The sequence below is a fragment of the Anoplopoma fimbria genome, chromosome 18, assembly GCF_027596085.1.
Source record: "Anoplopoma fimbria isolate UVic2021 breed Golden Eagle Sablefish chromosome 18, Afim_UVic_2022, whole genome shotgun sequence".
In the NCBI taxonomy this organism is placed as follows: domain Eukaryota; kingdom Metazoa; phylum Chordata; class Actinopteri; order Perciformes; family Anoplopomatidae; genus Anoplopoma; species Anoplopoma fimbria.
This window is the reverse complement of record NC_072466.1, coordinates 11353591-11379283: the sequence shown is the minus strand read 5'-3', so window position 1 is coordinate 11379283 and position 25693 is coordinate 11353591. Positions and strand designations below refer to the sequence as shown.

Here is a 25693-nt window from a genome sequence, read left to right as displayed (position 1 = left end):
CCCTCTTTCCCAAAACCGAAACTCAGGGCATATGCCAGTAGCGAGTAGCGAGTACCGATCTGATTAGACTGCTTTCTTTTCACCCACTGTTATAATCTATAGACTGCAGGGAAATAATTGGGATCAAACTTTTGTATGGTCATATAGAGCTTTACATCACATCTTAAAAGGAGAGATAGGATGTTTTGAAGTGGGATTGTATGAAGTTCTTCTCCATAGTCAGCAGCTTGGAAAGTACTCGCACAGAAAGTTAGTATTGTACTGCTGTGTACAGGGACAACAGCAAAATATATTTTACCTTAAAGAAAGGCTCACCTAAAATAATCAATATCTGTTTAAGTGAACGCTATATTTAGAAAAATGTTCTCCAATTGACTTTGCCAGAAGACACCGTTATAGTCTATACTTCGATGGAGGAATTGATGTAGTAATCTATGCTCTTCCCAAAAACACCATACTAAAGTATTACATTGCAGAACACCGGAGTTTCTGGTCTACTGCTGTCTTTATCGGTAAATTTGTTTGTGTGATTGCACGACTTTGGTTAGTTCAGATCTGCCAAAGTCACTCAATAATAATGTTTTCTTCAATGAAGTATGGTGGTTTGGTGAGAGCATAGATGGGTGCAAAAGCTTCAGTTCCCTTTCGATCTAACGACAATGTAAACCTGCAGAAATATCCTAAATATAGTGTACACTATATATACACTTTTTATGTGGGCCTATCTTTGTGGTAGCTTAAACAGATTTCCTGCTGCCCCATCCACAGGCTCATACACCTTTATTTGTTTTGGGCTTGTGCTTTTTTTTATATTTATATTATAAAATTGCAAATATAACCTGCTAACACCTTCTTTGCATCCTCTTTGTTCCCCCCTCCAGGTGCAAAGATAGCGGAGTACTCGCAGCTCTATGACCAGGTAATGTTTCGGGATCCTCCGGGTCCAGCTGGCCCTCATCACACCCACCCAGGGCTGCCGTCCTCTCCGTCCATGCCTGAGACCTGCATGGACGAGGACTGGCTCCACTCCACCTACAGCAACGGAGAGCTGGTCAGCTTTATCTCTTCGTCCAGTGAGTTGGATGAGGCCCGAGCGTCTTCTACCCCGCAGCACAGACTCACCTCCGCCTGCTCCATCCCTTCTTTCAAGACCTCCCCCTCATCTCCAACTACCCCGCCGTCCCAGCGGTGGAGCTCCTGCATGTCGGCGCCGAGCGAAAAAGACGAGCATGTGTACAGTTCCATTAAGAGACATCCTTCCTTTAACGCTCCGTCTCCTCCCTCCTTAAAGTCTTCCCCATCCAGTCACTGCCAGTCGCTCGGCTCTCTGGGCGGCCAGCAGCAGGAGAAGAACCAGTCCGGACTCAAGTGTAACATACCCACGGACAGACTTCATGGCCCAAGTCTGGGTCGCGCTGGTCGGCAAAGTAGCCTCCCTGAGCGCTTTACCCAGGGACAGTCAGACCTCACTTTACACGACGGTCAACAGGTGGTGGTCCTGAACCGGGCTTCTGCACTGAGCATACTCAATGCCACGCAGAACTACCTGGCTAACTTTAAGGACGACGGGGAGGACGATGATGACTATGTAGAGATCCGCTCCGAGGACGAGAGCGAGCAGGAGCAGGACAGGTTGGCGAGGCGAAACGGTGGCTCGGCAGTCCTGTCCAATCAGAACAGGGGTCTTATTCACTCCCAGAGTCTGCCGTGCACACCGGTGCACTCCTGCGACCCGCTGAGGTCCCTGGACCGCGAGCATCTGGAGAATTACCTGTGGAGCGAGCCGCAGCAGAGCCAACCCAAAATCGTCCAGTCTTTGAGGGAGAAGTTCCAGTGTCTGAGCTCCAGTAGCTTTGCCTGAGTCTATATGACTAATAAAAGCCAAATATATGTAAACATACAGCATATAGCAACAAAACGGACACCGCTGCTTTGCCTTGAATGCCATCACTCATTCAACACAATAATCCACAAACATAGCACATCTCTCAACATCGTTCAGAATCACTTTCTTTGATTGCAGCCATATTTGTAACAACTTAGGTGAATCTCACTGTTACTGGACTTCAATATAAATGATAGGTTTCTGTTAATAGTCAAAAGCCTGCAGGTGAGCTGCCCTAGCACTTGAAACGTCTGCGGTCAAAACAAGATGTTCTCAGTCATTCGCAAAGGTATTCAGTGTGACTGAATGGGTTTTAATATTCAAAGGAATTCAAAGTCTTTTATTGCTTTACGTGTGCGCCTCTTAAGGGATAATTGGAGTCATATTAAATGGTTCTGCTGGAGGACTTTGTGCCAATAAACTGTTGTACAGTTAACACTAGTTCAGGATATCTGTTACAAATTGTAAGAAATATAATCTTGTCTGTGCCCTTCGTCTCAAACCGAAGTACAAGCATCACCAATCTGATGATCTTTAGTGGATCTTGACTTGTCAGGAGAACCTCTTCCTTTTAATTTGCTGTTAAGGTTATTTTAACGGCTTTCTCAGCACTAGTTGTAGGAGCTGTGAGCCACAGTGGTGGCTAGTGTTTTTGATTGTGCTTACACTATTAAACTGTCACTTTTAACAGCTTTTCAGCAATAATTGTTCAAAAATTATACAGCTGTTAAAAAGACAAAAATGTTGGTTTATATCCAATAGGTTAAGTATAACTACACTTAGACCTGTAAGTATGTTTAAAGTTATAGGATTTCACTCTACCTGCCACCTTTGTCATCAATAGGGTATCACGCTTTAAAACCAAGAGAAGACACTAATATTTTAAATAATCTATTAAGAACCGTAGGGCTTCATATTTATTTTTGAATCTGTGAGTAAATCAGAGATGTTTTTATGTGTTATGGTCTGGAGGCATCCATCATGTAAAATGTGCATCTCAAAAAGTGGATGTTTTTTTTTTTTTTGAATCACACATTTTTCACATTTTGTTTTTAGAGGGACCACGAAGGAGAACATAGAACACAATTAGTTAAAATACTACAGTACTGTATTTGATGTATTATGTTTTTTCTCTCAAACTGCTGTCACACTACTGATAATGCATCTTCAGTCACAGAATGAAAGTCACAGTGTCATTCACTTTAATAATGCTCCTACAACACAATTGTTTACCTTTCCAGAATTATCAACACACTAAAGTTGTCCTATTTATTTGAAAGCATCCCTGTTATTTTGGCCTTTATCACTATTCAAGCCACAGACAAGTTGTAAAATAAAGTATTTATTAAAAGATGGTTTTATTCAGATTTAGGGGCGCAGACAAAATTTGAATCAAATACTGTGAATAATTTCAGAAGTAGGTTTTTTTATCATGCACTGCTTCACATAGGTTCCAAATCACAACAGCATGTGAAAAGTTAAAAAGCACAATATCATGGCTTAATGTTCATATCAGGAAATATGCATCAAAAGCAAGTTAGGAATATGAAGTATGATTTTTTTTTTATTTTTTTTTTTTTTTCATTGTACATTTTGTCCTGTTTCACTGGTGGGATTGTCCGTCTTCATTGACTCTTTTTTTTGCACTTTTCTGTCTTTTTTACGTTTTATTTGGAAACACTTTGTAAAGATGTACATTTTAGGAAAGTTATTCTTGTATGCGATAGGTATGCTTTATAATGTTTTAATGTTTAAGTTAAGTACTGTATTTTTTTAACTGCCTAGTTGTCATTGCTCAACAAAACAATGTATTGGAGGTAATAAACTCAGATTAAACTCACCTGTGTTTTTGTGGTTCATCAATAAATAATTATAAATATGGTACAGAGCAGCAGCTGATATCCATTCACAGCTTATGTTCATCAGTAGGAAGTATTCATTGCTTTTCATTTCAAGGAGAAATGTGAGACATCCAATACAAGCAGAGCAGCCTAAAAATATGACAAAATTGAAAGGTAAATCATTTTGTTAAGAAAATGTGCAGTGAGGGATAAAATGATTAATGCCCCACTTATTTGATCGTATGTTTTGAAGCATTTCTTTGTTTTATCATAGCAGGGACATCACTCTACATTGTATGTATCATGCAGAATATAATGCGGATATCTTCACCCTCCCTTGAGGTTTCAACATAATGCTAGGTGAACAATTGGTCATTACATTTTATAATAATAATAAAGTAATTCATATAGCACCTTTAAAAACAGAGTTTACAAAGTATCTGACAGAAAGAGCTGCAAAAACAAGGCAATGAAACAACAGAAAGCTCAACAGTGAAGCCAAACAAAGCAAGACAGACTGAGGTAAGAGTTAAACCCTGATAAAACAGAATAGGTGAAACAATAAAAATAATCCATACAATGAAAATAAAATAAAATACTAGGAATTAACATAAAGATTAAATATATACAAATTACAATAAATAATATAAATAAAATAATTTAGTAAAAAGAAAAATGAAAGCCGGTCTGTAAAAATGAGTTTTAAGAAGTGATTTAAAAGACATTACTGATTGTGCGAGCCTTTTAACCTCAGGCAGGTCGTTTCAAAGCCAAGGAGCCCTGATGGCAAAAGCACGGTCACCTTTAGTTTTAAGCCTCGACTTTGGAACAGCCAGAAGGGCCCCATTTTGATAGATATATAAAGAAATTGTGCCCACACAATTATTTTCCAAAGAAGTCAAAAGTCAGATATGTCCTCTGTGATAAGGAGTATATATCCTGATCAATAATATATTTTTAAGGCCAAACCCTATATTGAAATTTGAGAGTTTAAAAGAATCTGATAACAATATTATTATTTTTTGCTTTTTGTTAAAGCTCTCTGGTGGGCAAACTATGACAGAGTTTCAACATTACCCCAAAAATATATATAGCATTCCTGTTCTGCAATTTCTTGTTTCTTATATTGGTATATAACCCCAAGTTGCTCCCCGGGCGCTTCTTAGCAGCCCACTGCTCCTCCGGGATGGGTCAAATGCAGAGAATTGTAATTTCCCCATTGTGGGACTAATAAAGGCTTAATTATTATTATATGAGAAATTAAAATTTGACAATAGCTAACTAATTTATTAACAGAGGCATAAAAGTAGATATACTGTACATTTTTATTTTTATTTTATTGTATAATATGTTTTATTTATTATCTTAATCTGTTTCTCTGTACTTTAGCTGCTGCAACACCCGCATTTCCCCCATGGGAATCAATAAAGGAATATCTATCTATCTAAAACACACCACTCCAAAAACAAGACTAACAACTCAAAAACAAAATGAAGAAGGAGATGTAAAGTAAAAATTGAATTGTAAGAAATGAAGAGAAAACATCTTTGTATTGAAAAAAATACTGTCATCTAGTTAGATACTTCCACAGCAGTTGCATCCTATATTTTGTATCCAAAATCAACAGCAGAGGCCGCCCTTGCAGCCCACCATGTACAAGCAAAAGCCAAGAAGAAAAATGTGAGGCATTCTGGGAAATGTAGTTTTCTACTAATGTGACAACGCATTTTTCTTCTAAATTAATAGGGAAACTGGTTGATGTGAAACAAAATTACAAATTAAATGTATATATCCTTTACACAATAAAAAGCCCTTATATGGCAATTTCCAGTCTGTTTTTGATAAATTTTATTCTCGAACCTTCTGCTTAATGCCGGGTTACCCATAGTGCACCGCGACGCTTCCTTTCTTCTTGGTTGTGTGTCGGTCCAAAATGTCTCTTTTAGATGGTCCGTTAAATGTGCTCGGCCAGAGGACAACTGGCGAATCTGTTCGCACTCAAAATGGTGAGTTATGTTGTCCCTTTCCTTAGTGTTTCAACTACGCTTTTTTTTATTTAATGTGCGTCACGAATGCTCGATGGGAGAAGTGATTCAATTCACTGCGTGCACCACACGTGTGGCTAATGCTAACTCTAGCTAACTTTTATGCCAACTTTAAGCATCTGCTCTTTGTCTGTAGTGAAATTATGCAAAGCGCATTGAAGCCTGCTTTTTTAAAACAATATGCACTTTACAACACAGCGTTAACAGCGTTAGTTATGTCGTAATCCCATTTCAGTACTTTCCACTCACAGCACCATGAATGGACGGCTATGCTAATGGGATAGAGAAATACTGTCATGGTCTGAAGGTGTGGCTCCTGCCTTACTGAACCCCACTCAATAAAATGACAGAATATTACTATGATAGATAAATCTGATGTTTTAAAGGATGCACCAGCTCTGTTTTAACAAATAAAATGTTTTGAAGTGCTAGTAGCAGCTTCCCTCTTTTCTTTGCAGTCATGGCCGCATCATCCATCGCCAACATCGTCAAGAGCTCCCTGGGACCAGTTGGGCTCGACAAGATGTTGGTGGACGACATCGGGGTCTGTGTCACATTCAAACATTAATAGGCCCTTTTCAAAGCAGTAACTTTACATGTCATTGCAGGGTAAACACATATGTTATCAATAACCAATAATGCCCTGTTCGTTCAGCTGGGCCCTAGTATTGTGCCAGCTGGCTGGAATGGGACCATAATTAATTTGATCAATTGCACCTGTGTTAATGCTGCTCTGACATGTCAAAGGTTCTTCTAAAAGGTCCATCACTTCATCCTTTTTACATTATAGCGAATAATGTGGTCTGAGTTGCTCATCTCTCCCAAATATTATTGTATTACAGGACGTGACCATCACCAACGATGGAGCAACCATCCTGAAGCTGCTGGAAGTGGAGCACCCAGCCGCTAAGGTCCTGTGTGAACTGGCTGAACTGCAGGACAAGGAGGTCGGAGATGGGACCACGTCTGTGGTGAGTAGGGTCAACAGTTGTTCCAGTATGATGTCAGAGCTTAGGGGTACAGTGTTAGAAGCTCTTTATACTCACGTGGAGAATGAACTGTGCTTGGTTTACACAGTTCTTGCTGCAGACTTGGTACTGATTTTAGTTTATTGTAAATGGTGAACTATAATATCCCGTTATAGTACCACGCATCTGCTTTTTATTACGGATGCGTGGCTATGCTAATGGGAAAGAGAAACTGTCCTTCAGTGTCTGAAGGGGTTGAGCAGCCTCATTTCTGCCACCCCTAATGAAACGATGGTACAATATGAAACTCAAACTGTTTTTTAAAAACATTTTATTGATGGTGTGACAAATTATTCTCAGGTTGAATATGAAGCAAGGGTCAGTTTATCCTTACATGTACTGTGACATTCTTTCAGGTAATTCTTGCCGCAGAACTGCTCAAGAGTGCAGATGAGCTGGTGAAGCAGAAGATTCACCCCACATCTGTCATTAGTGGATATCGTCTGGCTTGCAAGTAAGATGCTAACACTCTTTAGTCTTTTTTTTTTTTTAAATTTTTTTTTTTTATAAATAGACATTGATTCGCTTGGCGCTTCAGCTTTGTCCATTTTTTTAAATTTTTTTTAACATGCAATTTTGCCTTTTTCTTCTTCCAGGGAAGCAGTTCGCTACATTAATGAGAATCTTACTATCGGAACAGATGACCTTGGCAGAGAGTGCTTGGTCAATGCAGCCAAGACCTCCATGTCCTCCAAGATCATTGGAGTGTATCCCTTTTTTCTGCGCAGTGCATAAATTGTATTGTTTGGATCCAACCCGCAATGGCTTTTGTATTCCTGGAGTGTGCAGGCAGTGAGTTACTGTTTATGTGAGGAAAGCCCTTATCTGCCTTAACAGTGAACCCTCAGTGATTCAGACTTCTTTGCCAACATGGTGGTGGATGCTACCCTCGCTGTGAAGTTTGTGGACGTCAAGGGGGTGGCCAAATATCCCATCAACTCTGTCAATGTGTTGAAAGCTCATGGCCGCAGCCAGAAGGAGAGCTTTTTGGTCAACGGATATGCACTGAACTGCACAGTTGGATCACAAGGTATGTTGTTAGTACGCTGGTTGCTGAAGTTCCCAAATTTAAAATGTGAGGATTTACCTTACAGGAGTGGGTGATGACTCATGCATTACCATTGCATCTGATAAAACTCCCATTTAAATTTGCTGCTATGCCTAATCTAATGGCGTAAGCAGTGATACGCGTGGGAGACAGTACACTGGCTTTGAAAGGTATCGAGACGCAGTAGTTTCTAAACTGGGTCACAACTTTTCTAGCCAGACAACAGAATAATAGCCCAATGAAAAATGGGTTTAATATTTTTATTTTATTTTGTTCTCGTACTGTTGAGTTGTAAATACTCGTTGGTTATTTCCCCTGTTGAACATGATGTTTTGTGTCTCTTTTCCAAAGGCATGGTGAAGCGCGTTGCAAACGCCAAGATTGCTTGCCTGGACTTCAGCCTGCAGAAGACCAAGATGAAGATGGGAGTCCAAGTCCTCATCAACGACCCAGAGAAGCTGGACCAGATCAGACAAAGGTGCATACTGACTTTCTCCCCCTTGCACTGTCACAAACGCATCCTTAAGAATAATCCCATTTAAATTTGCTGTGATGCTGAATCAATAGTTTACACAGTGATACGCGTGGGAGAAAATATAATCATCTCCAATACAAGGCAGCAGGTTCTCTCTGAGCTGTTGTATCAGTATTGTGGGCTGGACAATTTTGTAATATATTTATATATGTATTGGATCTAAAAATAATTCAAGTGAAACTGAATCAAATTTTGGATTTTGTCCCTCCAGGGAATCTGATATCACCAAGGAGAGAATCCAAAAGATTTTGGCAGCAGGCGCCACTGTTATCCTGACCACCGGTGGCATTGATGACATGTGTCTTAAGTACTTTGTGGATGTAGGAGCCATGGCAGTGAGAAGGGTTCTCAAGAAGGACCTCAAACGCATTGCCAAGGCAACAGGAGGTAGGATGGGAATACGCTGAGGTCGGCACTGATTTGCTTTTGTGTTACTGATCTTAAAATCTGTGTACATGTTTAAATGTCTCGTTCAAGCCCTTTATATACAGTGGTTTGAAGTATTAGATTTCGTGATGACGTGTGTTTTGTTTATTCTCAGCCACCATGTGCCCTTCTCTGACCAATCTGGAGGGAGAGGAGACATTTGAGGCCACCATGCTTGGTCAGGCAGAGGAGGTGGTGCAGGAACGCATCTGTGACGACGAGCTCATTCTTGTCAAGAAGTAGGAACTGCAACTATATTTTTACCTCATGTTAACCATAAAGTATTCCTAACACAATGCTGATTCATAGTTTGCAGCAGGGTTGTTGTTTTTTTATGAACTTTGACATTGATAATTATCTGTATGATATTTAGTGGGTGGAAGTTCCTCATTTCTGTCTACAGATCCAGTCTGGCACATGTTAACTGTACTGGTTCTGTTTTCTCCTAACTTTGAATCTGCTCAGCACCAAAGCACGCACATCAGCGTCCATCATTTTGCGCGGGGCCAATGACTTCATGTGTGACGAGATGGAGCGCTCTCTGCACGATGCTCTCTGCGTGGTCAAGAGGGTGCTGGAGTCAAAGTCTGTAGTGCCAGGAGGTGGTGCTGTGGAGGCAGCTCTGTCAATCTACCTTGAGAATTATGCTACCAGCATGGTGAGCCATATTCTATGAAAACCTTTTAGTTTCTTCAAGCATGCAACTGTTTTTTTTTTTTTTTAATATTGATTGTAGATGGTGTTTTTGTCGTAGCCCTGTTTACCCCAATGCTGATATGCTTCTTTAGGGTTCCCGAGAACAGCTGGCTATTGCAGAGTTTGCCCGGTCTCTCCTCATCATCCCCAAGACACTGGCTGTAAATGCAGCACAGGACTCCACTGACCTGGTGGCCAAGCTCCGGGCCTTCCACAATGAGGCTCAGGTTAATCCTGAACGCAAGAATCTCAAGTGGTGAGTCTTTCCTTCCTGCACCAGTCATGAAACTGTTATATTATATTTCCATGAATTGGGGGTATAGATTCAGCCATCTGCTCTGGAATTGTTAACGGCTGAGTTTATCCTCACTTTTTTGTCACGCTCCCAACAATTGTTTTGTTTTTTAAGTCCTATCATATTCAAGTTTAAAATCTTTGGGTTCTAGAATTTTTTTGGGTCTATCTGAAAGTGTACTTGCCATTTTTCTCTATTTTTGCACATGCACAAATGCATTCAATAATTGTCAGATGAATCGATAGTGAAAGTACTTGTTAGTTGCAGCCCTAACATGAATCTGCTTAAAAATGCTAAAAACTATAAAGATGCAGGATTTGTAGCTTGAATATGCACTTTACGTTAACAGCGTTAGTAATGTCGTAATCCCATTTCAGTACTTTCCACTCACATCACCATGAATGGACGGCTATGCTAATGGGATAGAAAAATACTGTCATGGTCTGAAGGTGTGGCTCCTGTCTTACTGAACCCCACTCAATAAAATGACAGAATATTTCTAGTAAGATTTAAACAAGTTAAGTCTGATGTTTTAAAGGATGCACCAGCTCTGTTTTGATAAATAAAATGTTTTGAAGTGCTAGTAGCAGCTTGGAAAGTTTGATAAAACAAATGATCTTATTAAAGATAATTTGTTCAAGTTTTACTTTCTTAGCTGCTTGGTAAACTTATTGTGTTATGTAGAAGATTCAGTTTTTGACTTTTTATGTCTTGTAGGATTGGTCTGGACCTTGTCAACGGCAAGCCTAGAGACAACCGTCAGGCCGGCGTGTACGAGCCCACCATGGTGAAGACGAAGAGTCTCAAGTTTGCCACAGAGGCCGCCATCACCATCCTGCGTATCGACGACCTCATCAAACTGTTCCCCGAGCCTAAGGAGGGCGGTAGTTACCAAGAAGCAATGCAGTCAGGATCTCTGGATGGTTAAAAGGCTGAAATTGTTCCTGATATGTTCAACTGTATTTATACATAAGGAGCTCTTCATGGCTGTTGCTCTAGTGTATGCTGTGCACTTCAACCTGTTTACTTTTCTCCCACTCCCTCGCACCCAGAGGAACTGTAAGTGATTTGTTTGTTTTTGGACACTTAATAAAGCTCAAATGGTTGTAAATGACCATTGATTTGTTAATTCAGATTGACTAGCTTTGGTTATTGTGCCAGCTTTGATGAATGAGTTTCAAAGAAGTCATGACTCTATGGCTTATAACTCTTTATTGATATGTAGACGGCTGGACATTACACAAATATGCCCTGTACAGGAAGCACTAGGATGGAGAAGGCTAGCATACCTAAACATTTGGCACTTAGCTGTTTTTAAAAGCTGCTGTCTGCTTCATTTATGAGAAAGTGGAATGTTTATCAGTTTTAAGAGCAATCTAAATCTGAGCACTTCAAACATTTATCAAATATATTTCATCACAATTAAAAGGATCCACAGAGAAGGTAGCATGTCTTAAGAAGCCTGTCCATAATTGGCACCAGCACTTGCAATTTGTGTTACACTTTCAACTGAAAGCAGGTCATTTTTAAGGGAATAACAGTGAGTCTTGTCTGACTGCTTGCCAACAACTACTAGTTCCAGCATGTGTACTTAGAACATCTAATACCAGAACATGTTAAAGCTGTTAGTATTCACTAGATTTACATTATCTAGACATTTTAAATCATAACATTAACTCACATGCCACACAACTATAACCTGAGGAAGGGTTAATTTAATTGAAGTTTACAGTGAGAATGGTAAACTATTGTTAAATAGGATCCAACAATCACAACTCTTATCACATTTGCCTTATGCCCAGTGATTGAAGGACCCAGGTAAACCATTTAATATCATATCCTGCACTGTAAACAATGAGTTAAGTATCCCTTTATACAGTAAAGATGAGAGTGCAATCCATGGAGCAGCTTAACGTTTTCTTCTCAAGCCCTCTCCACGCACATGGCGATGCCCATCCCTCCTCCAATGCAGAGGGACGCCACGCCCTTGGTTCCTCCAGTCCTCTGAAGAGCATGCAGCAAGGTCACCAGCACTCTGCAGCCGGACATACCGATGGGATGGCCCAGAGAGATGGCACCACCATTCACATTCACCTGAGGAGGACAGACAGCAGAAGTGTTGTGATGCTGTTCGATTCTGGAGTGAAATTTACACACATTTCAATGACAAGATAGTTACCTTGTCTATATTCAGGCCAAGCTCCTTAACAACAACAATAGACTGGGCAGAAAACGCTTCATTGATCTCAAATAAGTCAACTTGGTCCAACTGCCAGCCGGCCTTTTCAACCTATGAGAGGAGAACAAGAATGAGAAAATAATAGAAAAGATGCATTTTATCAATATATTCTTTTGATTTTGGTGCCTCTTGATTTCTCACCGCCTTCCTGATGGCTGGTATTGGTCCAGTTCCCATGATGGATGGGTCAAGTCCAGCTTGAGCCCAAGATACAATTCTGGCCATGGGTTTTAGGCCCCGTTTCACAGCCTCTGATTGGCTCATTAGGACAGTTGCTGCTGCTCCATCGTTAATACCTAAATAAAAAGTAAATAAACATGTTCACTTAGACAAAAAGTTGCCACTCAAAGTTAAAGCAGTGGCACTGTTATGTTAGGTTAAGAAGATAAGCTTCAGTGAGATCATCTCAACATGTAAAAAGAAAAAAAAAAAGACAGTACCTGAGGAGTTCCCGGGGGTGACGGAGCCACTGCTGTGCTTTATGAAGCAGGGTCTGAGTTTGGACATGCTGTCCATGTTGCTGCCGTGGCGAGGAAACTCATCCACCTTCACCTCCACCGGACCTGAAGGTGACACACTATTGTTACAGCTCATGCACACAGACAACAGACGAGAGAATTCCTCAATGATAAATCAGTGACAACTCGCCTTTTCTGGACGACACCATCACCGGGACAATCTCTTGATCGAAATGTCCCGCTTTCTGTGCGGCCTCCGTTTTGTTCTGGGACTGGACAGCAAACAGGTCCTGCTCCTCCCGACTGACTTCCCACTGCTTCGCCACATTCTCAGCTGATGAAAATATTGTCAGAAGATTTGTCATAATTATAAATACTCATCAGGATGTGTGAGAATCAGGTGTTTTTACATATGTATATTCTCAGCCATGCACACCTGTGATGCCCATGTGGTAGCCATGGAAGCCGTCTGTCAGGCCGTCAGCCACCATGGAGTCCTGCAGGGAGGCATCGCCCATCTTCACTCCTGCTCTCATTTGCAGCGTGTGAGGAGCCTTAGGTGGAACCAGGAAACAAAACAGTTAAGACGTCGTATCATCAAGGAAACATAACTCTTCCCTTGCATGCTGGAAAACATTCAGCCGTATGCAAAAACTGTTTTTTTAATTATTATTATAAAAACTTCTTGGTACAAGTATTCCAAGATGTATTCACCAAAATGTCTTTACTGCACAACAATCCTTTGTTTCAACTAGATTAATGTCCAACTTTGTATAATCAATGCCCCGATAATTGCCATATAAAAGGCTACTTGTGGGCAAGTTGAATTCACACAAAGGTCTTACAAGAGTAAAAAGAAATTCATGAATTTAAATGCTAAAATGTCTAACAGGAAATTGTACTGTGTGTGTGTAATTTTGCATAAAGTTTGTCTTAGTTCAATATTTGATTTTTGTCAATGTTGGTATAATATTTACACTCTGATTAGGACTCTTACTTTGCCTTACTTGTGAGGCAATCAATGACTCATACAACACGCTTGGACCACTCCAGTATTTTTTATTTTTTTTATTTAGTTCCTTATTACAAGTATGATAAAATGGATAAATGCAAATTATCTTAAATAAGACGTACATACGTTCTTCATGCATGTGCACTAACATCATAACTAAGGCATTTACATCTATGAGTGGGTACCTTTTCAAAATATACACACGTGGACAAAATTGTTGGAACCCTTCTGTTAAAGAACGAGAAACCCACAATGGTCACTGAAATAACTTGAAACTGACAAAAGTAATAATAAATAAAAATTTACTGAAAATTAACTAATGAAAATCAGACATTGCTTTTGAATTGTGGTTCAACAGAATCATTTTAAAAAACAAACTAATGAAAATGGCCTGGACAAAAATGATGGTACCCTTAACTTAATATTTTGTTGCACAACCTTTTGAGGCAATCACTGCAATCAAGCGATTTCTGTAACTCTCAATGAGACTTCTGCACCTGCCAACAGGTATTTTGGCCCACTCCTCGTGAGCAAACGGCTCCAGCTGTCTCAGGTTTGAAGGGTGCCTTCTCCAGACTGCATGTTTCAGCTCCTTCCACAGATGTTCAATAGGATTTAGATCAGGGCTCATAGAAGGCCACTTCAGAATAGTCCAATGTTTTGCTCTGAGCCATTCTTGGGTGTTTTTAGCTGTGTGTTTTGGGTCATTATCCTGTTGGAGGACCCATGACCTGCGACTGAGACCAAGCTTTCTGACACTGGGCAGCACATTTCGCTCCAGAATGCCTTGATAGTCTTGAGATTTCATTGTACCCTGCACAGATTCAAGACACCCTGTGCCAGATGTAGCAAAGCAGCCCCAGAACATAACCGAGCCTCCTCCATGTTTCACAGTAGGTACAGTGTTATTTTCTTTGTATGCTTCATTTTTGCGTCTGTGAACATAGAGCTGATGTGACTTGCCAAAAAGCTCCAGTTTTGTCTCATCTGTCCAAAGGACATTCTCCCAGAAGCTTTGTGGCTTGTCAATATGCATTTTGGCAAATTCCAGTCTCGCTTTTTTATGATTTGCTTTCAACGGTGGTGTCCTCCTCGGCCGTCTTCCATGAAGTCCACTTTGGCTCAAACAGCGACGGATGGTGCGATCTGACACTGATGGACCTTGACCTTGGAGTTCACCTCTAATCTCTTTGGAAGTTGTTCTGGGCTCTTTGGTTACCATTCGTATTATCCGTCTCTTCATTTTGTCATCAATTTTCCTCTTGCGGCCACGTCCAGGGAGGTTGGCTACAGTCCCGTGGACCTTAAACTTCTGAATAATATGTGAAACTGTAGTCACAGGAACATCAAGCTGCTTGGAGATGGTCTTATAGCCTTTACCTTTAACATGCTTGTCTATAATTTTCTTTCTAATCTCCTGAGACAACTCTCTCCTTAGCTTTCTGTGGTCCATGTTCTGTGTGGTACAAACCATGATACCAAACAGCACAGTGACTACTTTTCACCCTTTAAATAGGCAGACTGACTGATTACAAGTTTGAAGACACCTGTGATGCTAATTAGAGGACACACCTTAGTTTAACATGTCCTTATGGTCTAATTTTTCAATCTTTTCTAGGGGTACCATCATTTTTGTCCAGGCCATTTTCATTAGTTTGTTTTTTTAAATGATTCTGTTGAACCACAATTCAAAAGCAATGTCTGATTTTTATTAGTTAATTTTCAATATTTTTTTATTTATTATTACTTTAGTCAGTTTCAAGTTATTTCAGTGACCATTGTGGGTTTTTCTTTCTTTAACGGAAGGGTACCAACAATTTTGTCCACGTGTGTAAATTATAATACTAGCTACATTTGTATACACAGATTTTGGTAAAGATACTGAAAAGATTATATCCCTTAATTTGAGAAATATCCTGTTCCCTGCAAACCTATTTTTCTGTTTACTACAAGACCAATAGTTATATAATATTAAATGTTGTAAAAACACAAGCAGAGCAAGAAAATAAATAAGTCTGTATTTTTTTAATATAATCAGATACTATGTAATAAATGAATAGGTTAATTTATAATCATCTTTTAAAGAAGATACCCACAGGCTCCATTATCCATGTGATCTGATTGCAACTTCCTATTCCTCTCTAACGCTCCTTGTGTCGTGACCTACCCTGCTCATGCTCTCCATGCCTCCCGCCACCACCACAGCAGACTCTCCAGTCTGGATGGACTGAGCTCCCAGACACACAGCCTTCAGCCCAGAACCACACACCATCTGGCAGCTCCAAGCCGGGACAGCGTAGGGGATACCTGCCCCGACACTGGCCTGACGTGCTGGGTTCTGCCCATGACCTTAAGGACAGAAAGGGAACAAATACAATGGAGGTGAACGGCAATGAGACAAAAAGAGTTTGAGGGTTGGGTGAGTGGAAGTATAGCGAAAGGGAAGCCATATTTAGTCCGACAACTGTTAACACAACACATGTTGTAGGGGAAATAGAATATGGGACCTCTACCACACTTTGAGCTTTCACCTGCTGTTAGGACATGTCCCATGATAACCTCAGAGACCTCATCTGGATTCACCCCGGCCCGCTTCAGAACGTCCTTGATCACCGCTGAGCAAAGGTCAGGCAGAGGCACTGTGGACAGAGCACCGTTCAAGGACCCTGTGTGAAAAATGGAGTGAAAGACATAGTATTATTAGGACATAATCAGGGACAAAGAGGCGCTAAACCCACTGGAACACCATTAATCAACTGTTTTACATGAAGAGGAAACTTCTAAGTACATCTGCTGTAACTGAATTGTAATCCAACACAACACGATTTATTTTGCCAGTATCTCTGAAAGATATAATCACTATATTTTCCATGTAATATCCCTTCATTTAGCTGCTTGTTAAATGGATGTTTCTCCTGATTCATTTTCTTTTTACCGTTCCCTCTTCACCTCATCAGCCAATGATGTGACGGGTCTGGAGGAGTCAGAGAAAAAGTCTTCACACAGAGAGCAGCAGGAAATTCAAGAATGCACAGTATGTAGCTATTCCTCCACTTCCTTAATGCTTGGTTAGTACTTGAAGAAATCTTCATCAATTATTTATGAAATATTGTAAAAGACAAGATCATCCTTTAATAGTCCCGCAGCGGGGACATTTACAGGATAACAGCAGCATAGGGTATAGTGCAAACAAGAGACATAGTAAAAAAAACAAGTATTGTAAATAAGTAAATTAGTAATAAAACAGTAAAGAATATTAAATAAGTTAAAAAAAAGTAAAAAAATAACTAGAATATTGTAAATACAGACAGAATAATTATAGTATTGCACAGTGTATTTATATTGTATACAGCAGCAGGAAGGAAGGAGCTGCGGTATTTTTCTCTGGGCTGACTCATTTATTAATTTAAATAATTTTAGCACCACACTTTATTTTGTATTCATTAATTATCATTGTATGTAGGGTAAAGGTAACTTGTATCAAGGAGGGCATCTTTAGCTTTTATCTTGTTATTGACAGCTCAGAGATCAGCCAGTGGCTTGAGGGGAGCACTTTCCACTCTTACAGGGCAGCGTAAGTGTTCACAACACTCACGGGTAGAGGTTATCGATATTGGTTCAATGCTTCTAACACCTCTTGTAGTGGAAACACGCCCAACTGGCTCTGACACGCTGGACATGATTGTTGGTAGCCAATGGTAGGACGCTCGTGCTCCGTGGCACTATTAACAGCCGGCCAATCACCGGCCACAGAACGCTCCGAGCACACAGCGGACCAATCAGAGCTCCGCAAGACTCCACGCATGTAATTGAATGACTTCAACCACTTTGCCAAATTAAACAGGACCTCTGATAATACATCTTTAAAAGCAGCTATTTTGTAAGTATAAACACAGAAACATGATGGCTACATTCATAATTAATGCACACAGGAAGTTAATGTAACTACTGCGACAACGTAGCAGCAGAGTAGCAAGTTAGCAAACAGTTTTAATTAAACGTGTAGGGCACTAAGTGGGGTGTTAAAGGTTACCTATAGGTGTCCGTGCTGCAGAGACGATGACAACAGGCTCGGTGTTCATTTTGATAGACGGCTGGTTACAGTTGGAGTGCTTTGCTTGCAGTAGTTGTTCCTGTATGTCCAGTCAACACTGACTGCACTGGGATCTGTTGACTGCCTCTGCGTGCACTGAGTAGGATATGTGCGAGTGTAACTGGTGGGGGATGCACCACAGTGCCCCCTTGCGTTTGGGAGGATGATTCTCAAATTCATCATAATGCCCATTTACTATTTAAATAATTTTTCATATTATGCTTTATAAATATTAAGATCTACTATACCACATAGGTCAGGGTAACATACTTTATATAGCTTTGATTTATCTACATTTTCTAATGTCTTCATCTGTATCCTGTTATTTCGACCACTGCAGTCTTTGGATGCTGCAGTTATTTAAATTAAAATAAAATATTTAGAATTAAGACTGAGTTACAACACAAGCAAAACACCTATTCTATTTTTTATACATCATCCTCTCATTATAGTAAATTTGAAATAAGGCATAAGTTGAATACTTTTACTAAAACCTACTAAAGGAGCAGCCTTTCAGATCCAGTGGGGTAGATTATAGGGTGAAGACTTAATATTTATGCTTCAGATGAGCCAATTTGTTATATAAGTATTAAGTTTCCATATTGATTGGGTAGTAATAATGGGTTTCACTCTGTAGTATTAAAAATCTTTATTGGTATTTGGTCAGTACATGAAAAGGACTGAAGTCAGAATAATATGAACATCGCAAATAAACTACTCACAATTCAACAGAGTCTTTTGAACAGAATTTTTTTGTCAATGAAAAATTAAAATTGCATTAAAAAAGAAAAAACAAAACACAGGCCGACATCTAAAAAAAAGACCTTGAATATTGCGAAGCTACTGTAATTCAGTGATACTTACTGACTTTTGACGATGAGTTACAACACCAGATGCCTGATTTCAGTGTCAAGAGCTCAAACGAGAACAGCATAGACATGCTCAAAGAAACAGCAGAATGAAACGTACTAGTTTTAAATCATACATCCACTCAATTCAAATCTAACATTAACCCATACCTGTTATATCCCTGTTTAGCAACACAAATGTGACAGAGGCATCACGATAGGCAAGGGGAGGAGGGTGAAAAACCAAATGTCTTGGACAGCAGCGCTGTGTTACAGACTATGCATTTGTTGCCTTGTTTGTATATTGTTTTAAAAAAAAGGGGAAAGACAGTACATTGTCAAAGTACATTACAAAACCGCACTGTCGCTCGTGCTGGAGTCCAGGCCGTTCTGAGTGTGCCGTGACCCTGCAGTCCTGGTGCCCTTGGTCACCAGGGCGGCCTTGTCCTCGTGGGGGTCGGTGGTGGAGTCTGTGTCGTTCGAATGCTGAGTCAATGACGTCTCGCTGCCTGTCGGAGAGTCCACGCTCTCGTACCCTGCACTCAGCTGGCTCCCGAAACCCGCTGGTCCTCCAGCTCGCCCAGCAGCAGTCTGACTCCCTGACGCCTCCTCCGAGTGGTTGGACAGTTTGGTCTCAGTTTCACCGGGGCTGGAAGCCATGGGGGACATGGGAAAGTCTTCCTCGGTGCTGCTGACCTCCCGGTACAGGCTGGGTGTGGTGGTCTCGCTTCTCTGGGATGAGTTGCCGTTGCTTGGTCCGTTGGAGACCCTCCCGTAGTCTTTTCCCGTTGGTTCAGAGGGTGTGCTGGCCTGCTCAGGCTGGGCGGACGGCTCAGCGGACGAGCAGGCAGCAGTGGGTGAAGTCCTGCTGGGTCCTGCTCCGGTCAACGCCCCCTGAGTTTGAGACAGCTGCTGACGGGAGTCTTTTAACTGCTGCTGCAGGACGAGGATGGTGCTCTGCATCCCCTCCACCTCCTCGTCTAGCTGGATGATAAAGTCATTCAACTCTGGGAGGCACAGAGATCAGGAACAGACAAAAAACAAAGCTCAACATCAAACAGACAGAATGTTAAAAGATGTACACCTGACAAAGGTCACATTTGGCAGAGTAGATATGGTCGGGCTGTGATATGTGGATGCTGCTCTTGTTCTCACCGTCTTGACTGCTCTTGAGCTCCTCGCTGTATTTCTTCTGCAGGGCCAACTCGGCCTCCAGCTGGGCGATGCGTCCCTGGGACATCTGCCTACCCAGCTCCTGGTTTTCCTGAATCAGCATTCGACACTTGGCCATCAGTTTCTTCCCCGTTTGGCTGTAAGGGGAAACAAGTCTCACATCACGTAGTGAACCAGGGGACAAACACAACAGGTGGAGTGATGCCTAAGTGACTATCTGTTCTAAAGGCAAACTAACTGTCTAATCTGGCCAACCCTGAATGACTCACAACAAGACTTTCATTATATTCCAATGCAATATAAATTACGGACAGAAACCTGTTCTGTATAAATAAATGTTAATTATTTTCTTGTTACTGTACAAACTCACATATTCTCTCTCTAACTGAATTAAAGGCTTAATTATGAATATGTATGAAATAAATAAGTTGCCCATAGTTGCTAAAACCCAAAACAAGCTACCTAGACCCACATTTCTGTGGAACTAATGCATCCGATCTTAAACTGTAACTCAGTTCACCATGTTGCATGTTGAAGAAAAGTGAGCACTTTAAAAACAGTGGCAATTCTGCAGCAACCAAATAGTCAAATCCAAACGCACCCACCACATCACTGTGTGTGAAGACAAAGCAGAATAAAAATGTAACAGAGTTATATTAGATTGACACACTACAAGAAACCCTAAAATGTAAATATCAACCATTAACTAAAAGTAGCAAAAAAGGAAATATTTACTACAGAACCAGGCACTGGTTTGGTGTAGTAATCCCTTTAAAAACACACAGGAGCAAGTATTTCAGCAGGAAAATCAAATAGCTTAAGGCGCTGCTTTCTTTACTTCACAACATGTTAAGAAATTCTCCAACAGTCCATCACACCTGTTAGATTTACATTAGCTGCATTTGTGGCTATGCTTCACAAAATCCCTAATCAAGAAGCCAAATTAAAGAACAAATGACAGGCATACATGTTATTTAAAACCATAACTAACTGCAATCTATTTAGCTTAAGATGCCTTAGGAAGTCAGCTGCCCAAAGGAAAATATTAACAGCAGCAGCTGTTAGAAACTCAGCAACTGTACCCTACAGAAGAAGTCATCACAGTCATAACAGCTCATAAAACTGGTCAAAAACTAGTGGTGTTCTTGTCATAAGAATGCAACTGTGCACTTAAAGTTAATTAGTTAACTGCATTTACTACGTGTCTTCTCAATCGATAATTATCATAAGCACTCATTTCCCTAGAGGACTGGGGAGACATGCTTTTAGCTCTTGAAAGGCTGTGTATACACTGCCAGCTTAAAGTCTCACATTAGTGTGAGAGACCAGAGTATAAATTAGTTTTAAAGACAGGAAAACACATAACAGATTCCATGTGTTTCATTCTGAATACAGTGGCCAAAGATCTGTGCCACACAGGTGAGAATAAAGGTATAATGAGCTACTAGCGTAAAAGGCTGAGGGAGAGATTGTCAGGTCAATCACAGAAATATACAAAAATACAATAAATACATTCTCATCAACTCATAACATGACTTGTTAAAGACATTTGCATTCACAACTTGAAAAACAGGACTCAGTGCACCTACAGCAGTGTGTTTCAGTATGAATCTGAAAAATTAAGCAAAGCTTAATTCATCTTAAAAGTGCAAAATATGTACACAAGTGTAAACAATCAAAGCCAATCATGCGTCTCGGTTCACACACTGCAGTAAGTGTTTGTCTTGGAGAAACAAGAGAAAGATCAAATGAAATGGCAATCAAAAGAAACAAGTCACAAAATAAAAACATGTAAATACACTCTACCGTGAGTGGGCCCATGTTCAAAGACACAGGCGACTGGACCCTCATCCCTGAACCACAGTCCTCTGTGGACCGAGGATCTGGCTCCGCTCACAGTCTTAACATCATTTCTAGTGGCTCTTCCCCCCCACAGTCTTACTTTTAATCCTAGAAGCTTTCCTCATGTTACTGCATTGTATCTAGACTGTCCAAAAAAGTCTTTACGTTTCTCAGGCAGACTACGGGGTATGTGTGTGGTGTAATCCACAGTTAAATGTCTTTTTAAACCAAGTTTGGGAATTGTCTGTAAAATGTTCAATTGCTTTTTTTTTTTTTTTTTTTTTTTTTTTTTAGGCTAGGGATGCTCCCTGCCTGACTCAACCTCCACCATAACCCCCCTATTTAATAAGTGAACTGTCTGGTTTGAGCTGAGGGGGCGGGGAGGGCATATATCCGTGATGGGGAAGTGAGGGACCACCTCTTCGGGGAACAGTCCGGACTCCTTCAGGCCCTTGGACGGTGAGGGGATACGAGGGGAGAGAGCTGAAAACACAAGTGTCACCTGACCATACTGTCTTTTCACTTTAGGTTATGTGATATGTAGCTGGCACAGTGCAAGAGTACAAAAACAGTTTTGTTTTGCAGTGACTGGCTTTCTGTAAAGTCTGAGCCTCGTGGTGAGTACAGCATTTGTCAGCCTTCCCCCCCACCATAGTCCCTGCATGCCTGCAGTGAGAGTGAGGGTGGGGGGCATGAGGAAGTCTTGACTTTTTTGGGGGGAGGGGGGTTATTTTGATGTCTTTACCTATCAGGTGTAAATTTCCAGGCACTCAGTTCATTTTGGGCCTGCTCCAGTTTGTCTTTAGTCTGTTCTAGTTCAGCCTTCATTTTGAGGAAAAACAAGTTGATGGCTGGGTCCACCATGGATGACCGCAGTTGGGCTGCACTCGGCTGCTGGACTTGCTTGAGGTACTGGATCTGGGTCTGCAGGATAAAACAAACAGGTGTTACTGACCAGTAAAGTGTAGTATACCACTACTAAGGAGGAACTTTTGATTGTTATGAGTACCAGTCCTTTAGCTTTACCAATCTTCAGTCAATGGAGCCACATTAGCAATTTCCCCCAAAATCAGATGCACCTAAAAGTTCTGGTTCTAAAATCCAGCTACATTTTAGCGTTCGACAGTTTTTCAATCCCGATAAATTGGCCCCCAAGAGACAAAGATAAGGACACAAGCAATTTCTGCATGTGTGATCAGTTTTAAACAGCATCTAAATAAATCATAGTCACAGCTATTAAGATTAATCCTATATTAAGCCAGAGCCGCTTCAAATCTTTATCAAAAGCTTTTGTTAGATACGAGTTGCTTTCCTGGACACACCCAGCAAAGACTTTTATCAAATTTAAACAAAAACTCACCTGCCAAAGTCACAGACCTTGAATTTTACTGAACTTTTTATATGTTAAGGGGTGTAAGTAAAAAGCCTCAAAGCTAATAATTGAACCATCTCAACTCAATGGGTAGAATAGAAAGTGACAACAAACCTTTCTAACATATACATGTGTGTGTGTGTGTTGGGTTCTCGTCAGCTGCCCTGTAAGAATGGCATGTGCTTCCATAAAGCCACTGAGTGATCCACTGAGCTGTCAATCTGATAAGAGCTAAAGATGCCCTGCTTGACACTATTTACCTTTAGCCTACATACCATGATAATTAATGAATATAAAGGCATAGTGTAGAGCTGAAAGTACATCAATTAATAGATCAGTAAACTAAGAGGAAATGAGAGGATTCCAGTTTTAATTATTAATTGATCAATCCACTATACAATAGTCACAACCAACCATTCAGTCAGATTATATCATATTTAGTTTTTTGTTGTTTTTTAACATAACCTTTACTGTGTGATAACTACTTAATCTTGTTTTTACACTAATTTCTCTTGTTTGTTTGCACTGCCCACTGTGGGACTATTAAAGGATTATCTCATCTTATCTTATCTTTTCATTAAGCAGTAAGAAAGTGGAGGAATAGATACATACTGTGCATTCTTGCATTTCCTGCTCCTTGGTGGCAAGTCGCATGACCAAGATGTTCTCCCTGCGCGCAGACTCCTGCTGCTGCTGCTGCTTGAGCTTCTCCTCGGACTCCTTCAGCACCGTCACATCATTGGCTAAGACGGAGAAGAGGGGAGGAAAAGAAAATCCATCAGGGGAAGCATCCATTTAACAAACAGCTAAATATGAGTGCAAAATGTAGTGATTGTGGCTGTCTGAGATACTTTCTAGAGGCATAGTGTTGTGTTGGATTGCATTTCAGTCACAGCAGGTGTACTTACAACATAGCTCTGTATATTTTGCCTCCAGGACCTGGACATATGCTTCATGCTGTTTCCACCTGAGAGGAGCAGAACATGTGTAAACATTAACAGCTCAACCTAAATAGATCCCGTTTCCCCACAGAACAAATCCGCTGTAATGGTAGAGCTGTCATCTACCTCGTGCACAACTCCTCTCTGGTCAGGGTCTTCATGTCAGATTCACTGAGGCGAACCTGTAGCCAAGAAACAAAACGAGAACTGATTAAATAAAGAAGAATGCATTAATTAAGCTCACATTTAGACATGAAGGGGCTCGTGACACATGATTAATACACTAGAAATGACAATCACCTTCTTGGGCAGAGGCTCCTCGTTGGTCATTGTGAACTCTACAAGTAAGTATGAGAGAGAGAGAGAAATGATCATTAATCACAGCTTGATGTCGTCTGTGTGAAGAAGACGCTGGCTGACCACACGCAGTACAATAAGACATGTAGGGTAAGTTTGCAAACTTGCACAGAAACGCTGTGGTATCCGACCGACGAATGCAGCTCATAGATAGTGTGTGTGGCAGCCAATTAAACCACATGGCCGACCAGATAAAAGTTACCATTAGCAGTCAATAAGAGCTGTCGTGCTCAGTGTTAGCTGGTGTGGCAGGCAGCAACGATGCCGAGGAAACAGAAATAAGCTGACCGAGGCTACCTCTCTGGTGCTAATAACACATAGCATTCACTGGCTAAATAAATAAAGGCTATACAAATTACAGTGTATGGCTGCAGTATTTTCTTTATGTTCAGCTTGGCAGCATGCAATTCTTGGCTCTGTTTTCGGCTCCTTGTTATCACAAAATGGCGGTGAAGGAAATGACTCCCTCCCTTGCGCTCCTTTTTCCTGAAACTAGCGGGCTCTTGGCTGCAGATTTCGGGCCTTCGGTCATCAAAGCACATACCGGGCCCGTTTCTTTCGACGTTTCTGGAACCTCTCGGCTTCGCGGATTCTTTACAAGTGGATGAACTGCAACTATGTTAAAACTAAAGCTGTGAATTTATGTGTGGCAGGCTCGCTTCTGCGTAATCACCATCATCTTCGTCACTGACGGGGGAAACAGTGGCCGAGCTGCTGCACTCGCGTTGCTGCAGAGCACAACCAGAGACTGCGAGAAGAACAGCAGACCTCTCACTCCGCCGAGGTATTCGGGATCTAAAATGTGACTGACTTGACCATTAATAAATTCAGCTAAAAAAAACACAACAACAAAGTTAATAGTTATTTCTTTAGAAGAAATTAATGGGATATGTTTTTTTCCCCTCATGCACTTATTTTTTACTTTGTTGTAAGTTCAGGGTTTGTAGTGTAAGTGACACAGTTTGGTGCTCATCATACATGGGCATATTTGAAAGCTGTGTACATGAGAGGTGAAACAATAATAGCAACTGTATATTTTGAGAATCAATGAATTCATAATTGACAAAAACTTTTTGGTACCAGCTTCGTAATTGTAAATATTTGCTGGTTTACTTAGTCAACTATCATAATTAATTGAATGTCTTTTGATTTTGGACTGTTTGTTGGACGAAAGAAGCAATTTAACAGCCTTCTTTGAGCTCCTGGAAAATATGACAGATATTTTCCCGTTTTCAGTCAATATTTTATAAATCAAATTATAAATTAAGAAAAAGTTTGCAGATACATCTATAATGCTAATCATTCATAACAGTCTTTGTGTAGTTTATTGTGACAGAGGTTGTAGTGCTGGGCTGTGACTATAACTACATTATTTTAGTTCATCATCAAATGTGAGTTGAGGCTTTTCCCTGGTTTTTGAGTTATGGATATTTGTGTTATGTTGTTAGCGTGGGACATTTATTGAATGAGATGTGAGGAGGTTAGGTAATCCAGATTTTAGTTTGGCCTTCAAGCAGACCAGCAAAAAACATGCACTTATTTGTCCATAATATCAAAGT

At 40.7% G+C, this 25693-nt stretch overlaps 4 protein-coding genes and 2 non-coding genes across 9 annotated transcripts in view; 4 read left to right on the top strand and 2 right to left on the bottom strand.

The window, feature by feature from the left end:
- The window catches only part of LOC129107300 (pleckstrin homology domain-containing family G member 1), a 61455-nt gene extending 57737 nt beyond the window's left edge, over positions 1–3718 (top strand). For both annotated transcript variants that reach the window (XM_054618752.1, XM_054618753.1), the window contains exon 17: positions 882–3718. In XM_054618752.1, the coding sequence (XP_054474727.1) occupies positions 882–1861 (980 nt within the window). In that variant the 3' untranslated portion in view covers positions 1862–3718. The remainder of the gene's footprint in view (positions 1–881) is intronic.
- A 1885-nt stretch (positions 3719–5603) lies between these two features.
- Positions 5604–10932, top strand: tcp1 (t-complex 1). Its single transcript, XM_054618552.1, has 12 exons — positions 5604–5732; positions 6230–6315; positions 6614–6742; positions 7156–7253; positions 7396–7506; positions 7648–7829; positions 8199–8325; positions 8594–8769; positions 8924–9047; positions 9274–9466; positions 9597–9760; positions 10517–10932. Exons 1-12 carry the CDS (start codon positions 5660–5662, stop codon positions 10725–10727), a joined length of 1674 nt encoding a protein of 557 aa, XP_054474527.1. The 5' UTR covers positions 5604–5659; the 3' UTR covers positions 10728–10932.
- Positions 5994–6132, top strand: LOC129107656 (small nucleolar RNA SNORA29). The gene has a single exon (XR_008531904.1). It is a non-coding gene; the product is annotated as a small nucleolar RNA SNORA29 (small nucleolar RNA).
- Positions 10164–10302, top strand: LOC129107655 (small nucleolar RNA SNORA29). The gene has a single exon (XR_008531903.1). It is a non-coding gene; the product is annotated as a small nucleolar RNA SNORA29 (small nucleolar RNA).
- Positions 10933–10987: 55 nt separating the features above from the next.
- On the bottom strand, positions 10988–17665 carry acat2 (acetyl-CoA acetyltransferase 2). The gene is made up of 9 exons (XM_054618553.1): positions 17542–17665; positions 16040–16174; positions 15676–15857; positions 12933–13050; positions 12687–12830; positions 12479–12601; positions 12180–12334; positions 11979–12089; positions 10988–11893 (listed from the first exon to the last, which is right to left on the bottom strand). Exons 1-9 carry the CDS (start codon positions 17588–17590, stop codon positions 11723–11725), a joined length of 1188 nt encoding a protein of 395 aa, XP_054474528.1. The 5' UTR covers positions 17591–17665; the 3' UTR covers positions 10988–11722.
- Positions 17666–18248: 583 nt separating this feature from the next.
- Positions 18249–24921, bottom strand: wtap (WT1 associated protein). 3 transcript variants are annotated; one of them, XM_054618115.1, is made up of 8 exons: positions 24679–24921; positions 24078–24115; positions 23904–23959; positions 23745–23803; positions 23449–23579; positions 22210–22388; positions 19605–19759; positions 18249–19456 (listed from the first exon to the last, which is right to left on the bottom strand). In XM_054618115.1, exons 2-8 carry the CDS (start codon positions 24105–24107, stop codon positions 18798–18800), a joined length of 1269 nt encoding a protein of 422 aa, XP_054474090.1. In that variant the 5' UTR covers positions 24108–24115; positions 24679–24921; the 3' UTR covers positions 18249–18797. The 3 variants fall into 3 exon arrangements, with proteins under 3 accessions (XP_054474090.1, XP_054474091.1, XP_054474092.1); XM_054618116.1 differs by having other exon boundaries at positions 24808–24921; XM_054618117.1 differs by lacking the exon at positions 24679–24921 and adding an exon at positions 24494–24664.
- Between the last annotated feature and the right edge of the window lie 772 nt (positions 24922–25693).